The sequence below is a fragment of the Hibiscus syriacus genome, unplaced genomic scaffold (genome assembly GCF_006381635.1).
Source record: "Hibiscus syriacus cultivar Baekdansim isolate YM2019G1 unplaced genomic scaffold, ASM638163v2 tig00113096_pilon, whole genome shotgun sequence".
Lineage (NCBI taxonomy): Eukaryota > Viridiplantae > Streptophyta > Magnoliopsida > Malvales > Malvaceae > Hibiscus > Hibiscus syriacus.
The window spans coordinates 265,722-279,390 of record NW_024063440.1 but is presented as its reverse complement, the minus strand read 5'-3'; the positions used below and the strand labels follow the sequence as shown (position 1 = coordinate 279,390).

The 13,669-nt window shown below is 31.6% G+C and overlaps 1 protein-coding gene across 2 annotated transcripts; it reads right to left on the bottom strand.

Annotated features, from left to right (window-relative positions):
- Positions 1–9,877: 9,877 nt before the first annotated feature.
- LOC120185299 (binding partner of ACD11 1-like) lies at positions 9,878–13,004 on the bottom strand. 2 transcript variants are annotated; one of them, XM_039189554.1, is made up of 8 exons: positions 12,876–13,004; positions 12,661–12,764; positions 12,225–12,300; positions 11,363–11,434; positions 11,218–11,283; positions 10,455–10,798; positions 10,204–10,327; positions 9,878–10,120 (listed from the first exon to the last, which is right to left on the bottom strand). In XM_039189554.1, exons 1-8 carry the CDS (start codon positions 12,879–12,881, stop codon positions 10,103–10,105), a joined length of 810 nt encoding a protein of 269 aa, XP_039045485.1. In that variant the 5' UTR covers positions 12,882–13,004; the 3' UTR covers positions 9,878–10,102. The 2 variants fall into 2 exon arrangements, with proteins under 2 accessions (XP_039045485.1, XP_039045486.1); XM_039189555.1 differs by having other exon boundaries at positions 10,455–10,795.
- Between the last annotated feature and the right edge of the window lie 665 nt (positions 13,005–13,669).

Genomic DNA, 13,669 nt, shown 5'->3' with positions numbered 1-13,669 from the left:
GATTTGGCAGAACCAATCATTGAATTTGGAAGATGAATTTGCTCAATAGCATCTTCTAGAAGTGTTCTTTGAGTTATCTGATCTGATTTGGCAGAACCAATCATTGAATTTGGAAGATGAATTTGCTCAATAGCATCTTCTGGAAGTGTTCTTTGAGTTATCTGATCTGATTTGGCAGAACCAATCATTGAATTTGGAAGATGAATTTGCTCAATAGCATCTTCTGGAAGTGTTCTTTGTGTTATCTGATCTGATTTGGCAGAACCAATCATTGAATTTGGAAGATGAATTTGCTCAATAGCATCTTCTGGAAGTGTTCTTTGAGTTATCTGATCTGATTTGGCAGAACCAATCATTGAATTTGGAAGATGAATTTGCTCAATAACATCTTCTGGAAGTGTTCTTTGTGTTATCTGATCTGATTTGGCAGAACCAATCATTGAATTTGGAAGATGAATTTGCTCAATAGCATCTTCTGGAAGTGTTCTTTGAGTTATCTGATCTGATTTGGCAGAACCAATCATTGAATTTGGAAGATGAATTTGCTCAATAGCATCTTCTGGAAGTGTTCTTTGAGTTATCTGATCTGATTTGGCAGAACCAATCATTGAATTTGGAAGATGAATTTGCTCAATAGCATCTTCTGGAAGTGTTCTTTGAGTTATCTGATCTGATTTGGCAGAACCAATCATTGAATTTGGAAGATGAATTTGCTCAATAGCATCTTCTGGAAGTGTTCTTTGAGTTATCTAATCTGGTTGGACAGAACCAATCGTTGGAATTAAAAGATGAACTGCATGATCGTCTTTATTATGAAGTTTCTTTTCAAGCTTCTTTTGCTTATTCCTTTCCCAAAAATCATAGCCCAAGTTTTTGCCTTTGCTTATAATTGGGATCATTGCATAATGACTTCCTATCTTTTACTAGAAGAAGTACATCAGCAGCCTTAGTCATTTGAGAAGCACATGTAAAATTTGCCAATTCTGCAATTGATGAATCTGGACCACATTTCTTCAGGGCTATTGAAGTTTCAGCCCATGAGAATCTCATTTTTGTCAAGTATAACAGTTTATTCTCCTCAGAATTCAAGATTTCTCGGTATTAGAAGAACTATCGATATCTGTGAAATCATCTCGAAAGGTCACTTCATAATCAGATAAGTTGTTATCAGAATCAACATGTTGCCAGAATGCAAGCTTTTCAAGAGCCTATACTATTGAGTTTTATTCTCAAGAGGTTTTGTGACATTATATCTACATCTACATTCTTTGATTTGAAGAAGACAGATATATTGGGTTTTTACAATTGAAGAAATACTCAATTCACCCGTCTAAAATCAAACAACTTAATATTCATGCATCATATTTAGGCATTTGCAAAAATAGATGCATTTTCATTCATTTTTGTTGAATTTCTAACAGGAATTTCAAAAATTTTAGCAAAGATTCAAATTTATCATTTGAAGGATCAGCTTTTCCAGTTCGAGTTCATAATGAGAAGAACTCATCTGAAGAAGGAAGAAGAAGTTCATAATGAGAAGAATTTGTTCAACCTTTTACCTGAATTCATCACTTGATGGATCATCTTTTCCAGAGAAAGTTCATAATGAGAAGAACTCATCTGAAGAAGGAAGAAGAAGTTCATAATGAGAAGAATTTGTTCAACCTTTTACCTGAATTCATCACTTAATGGATCACCTTTTCCAGAAAAAGTTCATAATGAGAAGAACTCATCTGAAGAAGGAAGAAGAAGTTCATAATGAGAAGAATTTGTTCAACCTTTTACCTGAATCCATCAATTGATGGATTATCTTTTCCGGAGAAGTTCATAATGAGAAGAACTCATCTGAAGAAGAAAGAAGAAGTTCATAATAAGAAGAACTTGTTCAACTTTTGGCATAATTCTATCACAGAAGGAGATAGATTAACATCAGCCTTTCTAGAGAAAGTTCATAATGAGAAGAACTCATCAAGAGCTTATTCAACCTTTTGAATGACTCTATCACAGAAAGGAGGTTATCATTATCCCCAGCAGAAAGTTCATAATAAGAAGAACTTATTTGGAGAGAGAGAAGAATTTATTCAATATCTCCATTATGATCAAAGTAAAGTCAAATGGATAAAAATTTTTATTATCTTTTCATCTTTGCCCTATTCTTGTTAACACAAGAATGAGCAAAGAGGGGCAGCTGAAGATACTAATTTTTTATCCATATTATTATTATTATTATTATTATTATTATTATTATATTATTATTATTACTATTATCTATTATTATTATTATTATTATTATTATTATTATTATTATTATTATTATTATTAAATATATAAATACATATAAATATTATTAAAATAAATAAATAATAAAAAATATAATTACAGGCCCAATTACAATTGGACCGGCCCAGTTACAAACCAACCAGAGCCGGTCCAAATCCAACCAGAAACCCTAAATATTTGGGTTTCCAGTTAGGGTTTCCTAACCCTAATCTAGCCAGCCGCCATCTTCAATCTCAACCGTTGGATCTGGTTTGATCCAACGGTCCACCATTTGCCAGAGGAAACCCTAGGGTATCTATACCCTAGGGACGTCCAGCGCCGCCGCTGCTGCTTCCAGAAACCCTCACCGCCTCCGCGCTGCCACGTCCCGAATGATGCTTCCAGAAGATCAACGCCAGCCGTCCATACAAGGCTACGGGGTGAGTCACCACTGGTAGTCCGGTGACTCACCGAGGCCCCCTCTTCGGACCGGTCTGAGACGAACACCGGTGGTGGCTATAAAAGCCACCACCCATCTGCGAAAGAAAAAAAAAGGGGAGACAAAAAACCAGGGACAGAGACAGAACCAAAAAGAAAAAAAAAAAAAAAGGAAAATAGAGAGAGATATAAAACTACCAACGATCCCAACAGAGCAAAAAACAAAAACAGAAGGAAAAAAGAGGAGAGAAGCTTACCAAGGAAGCCTTGACCGTCGCCGGAAACACTGAACATCGCCGGAGAACCGAAAATACCGAAGGTATATTTATAGATCTGCTCCGATTGGGAGCCATTTAAGAAAAAAGAACATCGGAACCGTCCTTAGGACGGTCCGATCTATCCAATAGTATAAAAATAAATTTTCCGGCCACCGGATGCGGTGGCCGGCGGGGACACTCGCGGCGGCAGACGGCTGCCGGATTCCCTCCGGTGAGGGAATCTAGAGAGAGGCCAGAGAGAATTCTCTCTCTCTCTCTCTCTTTCTGCTTAAAGAAAAAAAAAATGAAATGGCTGGCCCTTCGGGCCAGCCGGTTTGGACCATTTATAGTCCTTCCCGAACGACGTCGTTTCGGGAAGGACTATGCGCGTAATTACAAAATAGTTAAAACCCGTCCATAGTCCTCCCAACTTGTAAATTTTATATTTTGGTCACTAAACTGAATTTATAATAATTTTAATTCAGTCTTTGAATTTAATTTTGTTCATTTTAGTCCTTTTATTAAAATAATATATTTAGGATAAATAACAAATTTAATCCCTTAATTTTAATAAATAATTTTTTAATCCCTAGTTCATATTTTAATTAATTTATTATAAAATTCGAATTTTAGACAAGTTTATTTTGGTCACTAAATTATTAAATTAGAAAATAAATATTCCTTATAATTTCAATTAATTAGGAATTAGATTTAGTTTTATTTTAATTATAATTTAGTTATTTATTTTATATGTCTTCATTTATTTTATTGTTTTTAAATATATTGTTTTAGTAGAATTTTTATTTTATTGTTAAATATTTTTATTCATAAATATATAATAAATAGTAATTTTTAAATATTTATTTTTAATATCGAAGAAAAGGACAGTCTTAATACAACTAGATGTCCTATTCTGATATTTTAAAATTAAAAAGTAAATAATTATTTAAATTAATATTTATCAATATCAAAGAAAAGAGCGTCTTAAGGCACCTAGAAGTTCTTTTCTGATATTTTTAAATAAATAAATAAATTTTTTATATAATTTTGAAATAATAGAATTATAAATCAAACATATTTTTGAATTTTTAAAATTTTAATAATAGAGACAATTTATAATTAAAAAGTACCAATTTTGGGCGTTGTAGGGGTGCTAATCCTTCCCCAAACGTAACCGACCACGGATCCCTTTTTATTATTAAAAAGAACGAATTTTTGGTTATAAAACGCAGATCAGTTCATCTTTTAAATAATGTTTTCTTAAAAACTTTTTTTTAAAAGATAATTTTTAGGTATTCGACCTACCTGACCCAAAAGGCCGATGGCGACTCCCAAATTATTTTCAAAACCATTTATTCACATCAATTTCCCCGTCAGAAATTATAATATTTCGTGCCCGGACGAAAACCGGTTACGACAAACGGGATTATTAACTTGTAGATACTGCGTGATCGGGGGGATTAGAAAGTAGTTTGGGGCAATTCATCAGACATTGAAGACTGAATTGAATCTTGAGGCATTAATACCAATACCTGAGTTTCGGGGTGATTGGGACTGATTCTTTCTTTTATTGCATCGTTGTCTTTTTTCGACTAACATCCAAGGGTCGAAAGGCTCTCCCGAAACCGAAGGTTTGACTGGTTGAGGATCAGAATTGATGGTTTTCACAGGTTCTTTGGTAGTTTTGTTCTTGGGGAAAAGATCTTTTGAGTGACCATAGGTGTCACAGCCAAAACAAACTAGGGGAAGGAATTAATATTCAATAATTTGAATATGTCCTGTTATGGATAATTTGGAGATGAGGGGTTTCTTCAAGTTTATGCCGACTGCTAGGCGAGCGAAGCGACCTCTGCAACCTTTGTCAGTTTGATAATTTATCTTTATTACTGATCCAATTCTTGACCCAATTGCTTCGAAAATGCTTTGTTTGTACCATGCGATGGGAAAACCGGGGAGCCGAATCCAGGCCATGATTCGACTGGGGAAAGGGGCTGAAATCTAAGGACCAAGGTTCCACTGTTAAATAATGTCGGAAAAATAGTCCAAGTGACATCTGTGAAGACTTTGAGATAATCATTTCTTGTCGCAAACTTGACTAAGATATTGTCATTTCCAATGTCTATCAACTTGAGGGGATGGACAAGTTTCTATATGTTGAATATTCGATTATGAAGGGTGTTGAAACCAAATCTTCTTCCGAGGACTTTGACCACAAGAGTAAGGTCCATGCTTTGTATCGCAAAGCATTGAACACTTTCAGAAAAAATTATGAAGGGCAAGCCATTTACTTCACTTACAGTGACGTCGTCTTCCATAGGATCTATATCTTCGTCTTCAAGATAAGTTGAGTTTTCATTTGATGAAGCATCTTAATTATCGATCACCGTATCTTTGTATGAAACATGAGCTTTTGAAGGAGTGAGGTCATCACATTGCATTCTAGTTTTTGGGGAATCATCAGGCGGAGTCGAGGGAGTCAGGTGCATCTTCATCTTATTGGCGTTGTTTTTTTTTAGAGAGGGGATCTTTTTGGGAGTTGAGAGCTTTCAGAGGCCATTTCACATTTAAGTACATTTGAATTTAGGAAATGTTTGTTCTCCCAAGAGATTTTGGGTTCGAGCAATTATATTTATTGGGCGCGTGTGTGCGTTTTAATAACTAAGAAAGATTTTGAACAGATACTACCCTATAATCACGACAGACTATTAAAACATTACATTTGAATTTAAGGTAAAATATGTATTTAGTCACTCACTTGTTCCCGCAATTCCATTTTGGTCTCCCAACTATTTTTTTCAAAATCATACCTAACGTTAACATCACCATTATTTTTTTAAAGGCGGGTGATAAAAAAGGAAGCAAAACGTAACATTGGGAATTATTTTTTTTAAATAGCTGGATTACCAAAAGAAAATATCATAAATATGTGGATGACTAAATACATAGTTTACCCTTGAATTTAAACTATCTTAAATAATAATAATAATAATAATAATAATAATAATAATAATATTATTATTATTATTATTATATAAGAATCAGTCAATCTATTAATAACTTTTAAAATTCCTAAATAAAATTAAAAAGTATTTGTATATTATATATAAAAGTAAATTAGACAAGCCGTATATTTTAATTTACTTGTGAAATGTAACAAAATATATTATCAATATATTTCATCGCGATGCTTAAATAGGTGAAGTTTATATAGAATACCATATACTATACATTTTTAGTGGGTTATGCAATGTACAAATGCATGAGATCTCATAATCTTATAATATGCTAACTATATTCAGTGTTTTCATGATGAGACAATGCTAACCTATCCATATTGTATACCAAATGCTCACTGATTTTTAGTGCACATTAAGCCTTCTTCATCATCGAATTTTATAATGTCATACTAATGCATAACTTCACATTATCTATATTCAAAAACTTCTGATTATGCTTTTACAAGCTTGCATTACATAATATCCTATTACATGTGCATAAATCAATGTTTAAACATATCATATAATATCATGAATCATATCATTACATTCACGTACGAATCATCTCATTCTAGATTTTTACACTAACCTAAGCCTTTATAGATTAATTCATAAATCATACTCATTTTCTTACATTTTCTTTACTAGTCGTTACTAATGTTCTGTTTTATGATAATATTATTTCCTACGAATATAAATAAGTAATTTTAATAATTTCAAGTAATTACAACCAATTCTATACATATTACCAACCGAACAGATTTTCAACTTTATTTTTTGATTAATCTAGGGTTATTACGAGTGGTAGTATATATTTTAAAGAATTTAAATAATTTGACAATGAATATTCAAATATCTTGTAGTTGCTGGTGTTTGAACTTGGAACCAGAGGCGGAACATAAGCTAGACTAGAGGGGGTCATGCCCCCCACAAAAAAAATTTCTAATTTTGACCCTTAAAATTAAAAAAAAATCAATTTGGCCCCTCCAAAATTTTTAGAAATTCAAATTAAATTTTTAATTTTTTTTAATGTTCTCAATTAAACCCCTTCCCATAATTTCTAAAATTCTCATTAAGCCTCTGAATTTTTCCAAAAATTGTAGTTATACCCTAATTCTTTTGGGGGAAAATATAAACTAAACCCTTTAAAATTTTTAAAATCTTAATTTAAATCTCTAAATTTTGTAAAATTTAGGTTGACCCCCAAAATACTATCACCAAGTTTCACTACTACTTGGGACCTTTGACTAACTAAACAAATTAAAAATTTCTATCATTTATTCAAATTCAAGAATGAATTCGAAGAGAAGTATACAAAAGTAAATAAAACTTGAAAAAAAAAACAAATAAATAAAAGAATACAGTTTGCAAAAGCTTGGACTTCGGACGATACTCACATGCATGGTGCTGGACTTAACACTCAAGATTTCATTTGATTTTATATGCCTTTGTCTTTGTTCACAAAACAAACAGGAGCTTTATTTTTATTTATATTTATATACCAAGTACCAACAGTAATATTTTAATTTTACGTTAATTTATATTATTAAAAATTGTTAAAAAAATAAATGGACACGTGACAACTTGATTGAATCGAAATGGCTTAGTTTGAAAACTTCATGGAAAGGTATATATTGTATGATAATGTTATATTTTTATCGCCTTATGTTTTTTTAATGATCTGTTTTAGCCTGTTGTTTTCACTTGTAGTTGTAGGTAATATGATAGAAATCATCATCAGAATTATAAACCATGTCAGCCAAGACACATGAAAAATCAAAATGATTTTTTATATTAAATTTCTAACTAAAAACATATTCAATATTAGTATTTTAAGAGTTTTAATAAATTAATTAAATTAAATAAAAATTTCATAATGTAAAACTCTTTAGTTTTACACATATTTAAGATCATTGGATGAGTAAAAGTATATGGCTGAGACCGACTTCTTGTTTTTTTATTTTACAGTAAATATCTTCTCATTCACCACTGTTAATCTCAATCATATATTTTCACTCATCTAACGGTCATAAATATATGTAAAACTAAAAGAGTTTTACATTGTGTGACATGATTCAATCCATATATATATATATGTATGTATATATTGGTGGATCTATATGTATGTCAGGGTGTCCGCCCTGAAATTCGAATTTCATTATATTAATTGTTCATTTTACTAATGATACTCACTCTAAAATTTATTTGTATCTATTCTATTAAAAGAATTCTGGATCCGCCAACATATATATCATGGAAAGATTTAATATTAACTTAACTTATTTGATTTGTTGTTAAGATTCATGTTATTGGTTGGAAGTTAATTTTGGGTGTTTAATTTGGCATATAAAAAGAAGGTAAGCTTGCTTACAGCCACACCTTTGATTAGGACTTTTTTATATATATTCTTGCATATCAGTTTCGGACATTTTCGAGACCCTTACTAAAATTAAATAATAAAATTTTATAGAACAAAAATATATTCTATTATTTTGAACAATTAATTTAATATTATATTAATAAATCTTCAAAAAAAAATGAAATTAGGGGCTAAAAAGTGAGATTGAAATATAATTATAATGATTGATTTCGATTCTTCTTATATAATTATGACTTATACTCTAAAAGATATTTTATATGATTTTCTTTGAATCTTTCCTTCCATTGATTTTTCTAAAAGGTCAATATAAAGGCAAGCATAATTATCTACCTGAACTTACCAAGTATAATTACATTTCCAAAGTTGCACAATTTAAAGGCAATCATCTCCCAACCTTTTCCCACACTCTCCCTGCATATAATCTAAATTTTATTTAATTAATTAATTATTTTATTAATTGTGTTTATCCTACAATTTTATCTGTCTATCGATACAAAAATTTTATATTTTTAACATATATGTATGTCTACTCTCAAAAATATTTATGGATCTACTAATATATATATATGGGGCATGATCTAATTATACCTAGTGTAAAACTAAAAGTCTTACACCTTATTATGACAGTTGAATGAGAGAAATGAAAAATTGAGATTAACAGTAGGAGATATGAAGATATTCGCTTGAAAAAAAACAAAGAATTAGTCTCAACGTTTGAATGATCATAAAAATATGTAAAGTTAAAAGTTTTACACTAGGTGCAAGTGGATCTAACGTTATATATATAGGGATAAGATCTTGTTACACAATGTAAAACTCTTTTAGTTTTACACATATTTAGGACTGTTGGATGAGTGAAAATATGTGATTGAGATTAACAGTAAGATATGATAAATATTCAATGGAAAATAAAAACAATGAGTTAATCTCAGCTCTGCATTTTCACTCATCTAACGGTCTTATATCTGTGTAAAACTAAAGCGTTTTACATTATGTAAGTGGATCCTAACCCATATATATATATATATATATATATATATATATATATATGATTTAATAACACAATATAAAATTTTTTAGTTTTTCTCATATTTAAGACCGTTAGTTAAGTAAAAATAGACTACTAAGATTAATAGTAGGAAATAAAAAGATATTAACTAAAAAATCAAGAATTTAATCTCAACGGTCTATTTTCGCTTATCTAACTTTCTAAATACATATAAAACTAAAACAAGCTTTTCATTCCGTAAAAAAAAAATTGGGTGTGAAGCGTAAAAAAGCAGGATAATTCTTTAACAATCTTCTAGACAATCCTTTATAATGTTGTCTTCACAATAGCTAATAGTCATCGCATATATACCACCTTTTACACAACTAATTATTGATCAAATCATCATGTTAATCCTTTAATTATTCAAATTTAAAATTTAATCCTTATATTTTAATGTGCTACGGTTAATAAGTTGGGACAATTTTTATGGATGATTGAGTGCAAGTTCAAATTTAGTCAAAAGATTAAAAAAAGGAGAAAATTACATCAATACTCTCTAGTAATCAAAGAATATATTGCAAAAATTAAAAAAGGATCAAATGGAATACGCAACACATTGCATTTGCATAACTTCACACGACGAAACCCAAAACTGAACACAACTTTGTGCACTCTAACACAAGCATCTCGATCCTCCTCGATAAATCGTTGTAACAAGGTCATCCAATGCGTGTGTCGATAACAATTTGTAAAGCGACCTCAAGACGAGAAATTCTCCGACTTACACAGCAATTGCATCCTACACTCGAACAAAATTAATGGTGTAATTAGCATGGAAGACCGATCGTTGTTTCTTAGGTTCGTGCTAGTGGAATGCCATACCTTGGCAGTCAAGTTTGACATTGCTAGGTTTAACTTTTCTTTGGTTTTTGTACCAGCAACCTGCCCAGCCTTTGCAACTTTGCTGAAAGCACCGTTTAGCCAAGCTGTCCCGGCGGTTACGTACCTGTCCAGAATAAAACATGAGGACAAAGGCGATTAGAGGGATGGTGACCCTTTTTTCCTCTCGTTATTATCTTTGAAGCAGAGTAGTGTGAGTGGACTTGCACCCGTGCTGAAAGGAGAAATCGTACCTGCTAGATTTGACGGCTGATCCCGTGTCGTTAATTTTCTTCTCTGCTGCAAATATTGCAGCCATTGTTTTATCAGACACCTGCAACCTTTGGTCCACAGATCTTACTTTCTCATTAACCACTGAAATTCCCACAGTCAGTTTCTCAGTCAGCCTGACTCTCCGATCAAACGAAATGACCTTTGCAGAAGCACTGGCTCTCCACTGATGTTTCTCGTCAAATGCTTTCGCTTTGTTAACTGCATCTTGTCGTATGGCTGAACCTTTGGCCAAGACACTAGCAACAACATCTTGTGCCCTACCAACATACATTCTTCCACTGCTAGGTGGACTCATTCTGTCCTGCTGAAACACACCGATAACCCAAATCATAAACTAAATTATTAAGCATCACGGCAGAGAGGCAGCAATTCAGTATATCAAGCATTAACAACAGAATTGGCAAGTCCGGTTTAAGAAATCTAAACCATGCTTTTCTTTTTCGTTAACATCCTTTGTGTTCTTGTGGTTGGTAGAGGGTTACTGACTGCATGAAAGTTCGGGAATATATTTTCTTTAGTCTGGTAGTTTTTGTGAAAAACTTGAAAGTTCAAAATCTACTTGGTTCAGCTAAACTAGTCACACAATATGATATAAACCAGCTCTGCATAAAAAAGATTAAAAAGAATACAACACATCAACATATTTTCCCGTCTCCTTCCCGAGCTGAGCCAGTCTGTGCAGCTAGGAAACATTTCTATGCAAAAAAACTTCAAAACTGGTACCTCATCATTTGATGCACTATGCCTAGCAGGAGCAAAGGACAGAATGTCATCTGCTGCGCTTGATTCCTACACAGGTTGTAACAATAAGATTAAGAATTTCGGTATGCAATTAAAAGTAGAAAGCAAAACCTCTCAGTTGACTTACATGAATCTCGGGTTTTGGTACATAATTTTCAGCACAAATTATGGTCACAATCTTGTCAACGAGTGTTGCTCCCTGCAGAACAAGATTCGGAAATGTTACTTCCTACTGTCATTCATGGAATTTAGTGTTACCTTGAAATGAACAGAGATTTCTTTCAATGAGATGTAAATTATATACTTCATGCCATTAGTTGAACTTCTTTCAATGAGATATATTAATCTATTTCTTAACTAACGCAGAAAACACAAGTGCAGAAAATCCGAACAAGAGAACATCGAGAATCATACAGCTGACGGAATTAAACAGTGTGTTCAGAAAGTTGGAAACAAGTAGGAAAGGATTTCAATTTGTCCCATCATACACAGCTGATGTATCCGATAAAAAGGGAGGGAATCGATGGAGTACTTATCCCACAATAGGAGCATCCGACGAAACCACAAGGTGATCTAATTAGATATGATACTATTAGTGAGCCATATTCCAGAAACCAAAAGGAAATTATATTTCTCCATTTCTAAAAATATTGATCATCCTGTGAAGATAACATAAATTGAAAGTTACTAAATTAGGTAACTTTTCCAACTTGACATTGCTTTACAATTAAAGCATTACTTTACAAGCTACTTATTCCAATTCAACCAGTTCCAATACTTTATTCACTTTAAGAAGGCACAAGCAACCAACTTTCGAGATAAATTCACAAATTTCGGTTCAAGCAACGAAGTTAAAGACATTGCGAGGTTAGCCGATTTCTTAAAGTAACTGATATCAGAGAATTACAAGCCAAGAAGAAAAGTAAATCCATGCATCAATGGAACTCTGCTAAGCAAAAAGGAACAATGCAATTGGATTAAGCACGAACCGATAATAATAAGGCGATTTCAAGCGCTTTGGGATCTTTGAATGTAACATATGCAGTCTTTAATTGGCTAGTTTCACTGCAGAATCCATAAAACAACAGATCAATCCAAGTTAACCAGCACAATCACTACTTTTTTATGTTAAATTGCCCATAATAAATCATAAAATAAAATAAAAACTCCATAGGCAAAGCAGCTTTACCTTCCAGGTTGGTTGCCATAGAGTAAAGTATATACAAAATTCAAAATTCAACACAAGTTTTTTGTTTTAACTTCAATTTTTTAAAAAGCATAAGCTTTGGCCGACAAAAGGAAGACCCAAGATCCAAAATTCCAACTTTGTTTCATTTTCTCAAATTTTCTCAGCTACCAAACAAATTCATCATTCACCAGCCCTTTTATGGAAACACCAGGAAAGAAAGGAAAATAACAACATACCTTATAATTTCAATGTGCTCAATATCACCAGAGAACGAAAAGAACTCGTGAATCTCCCTCTCAGTAGCTAGATCTGACAGGTTCTTCACTTGTACAGTTCTTGTCTGAGAATCCCAACGAAGACAACATTTTTAACTCAGAACAACAAATAAGATTCAGTTTCCAGAATCATTAAACACAAAAGACATGAAATATAACTAAGAAATAAAGCTTACCTGCATTGTTAAGCAAGCAAAAAGCTGATGCAAGAAATGAGTTGTGAAAAAAATGGTAAGGGAAAGAAGCAGACAACTATGGAGGAGAGAGAGAAGGACAAAAATATGTGAGCAAGAAAGAATGTAACATGATTGAGTTCTTTTATTAACCTTTCTGGTTTTCATTTATTTTATGAATATTAAATTAAATCATGTTTTTATTTTTTACATGATATTTATATACTTTTTTCTTTAATAGAAAAGGGCTTGAAGGAGTTTATTGGAAGATATGTATTTTAAGTGAAATTGTTAAGATTAGTCTAGAGGTAATATATTTGAACAATTGTCACGTTTGTCGTTAATAATTAAAAAATATTATGAATCAATATTATTTTAAAATCATTTTAAATTATTAAAAATTATACTAATTTGAAAAATAATGTAATTTATAGTTAATCTTTCAAAAAAATTATTAAATTAATAAAAGATAAAAAAATTACGCGGGCCCTCCTACTGGTGATGTATGTCATTTCAATACGTTAATAAAATTAAAATTAAAAAAAGATGATAATATTATAAGTTTATTTATAACATTTTTATATTTCATCATATTGTTTAAATGAGTATCATAATTTATATTATGTAAAAAAGTAAATTCGTTGTCACTTGATTATTTATTATCCATATAAAGTTTTCAAATTTGAAGTTTAATTCGTGAAACTTAACATGAATGTGATTAAATTTAAAATAGATTTTTGATGATCTAGATTGGTTCTATCTAAATTAATTAAGGGTTATTTTTGTCCCTACAGTAG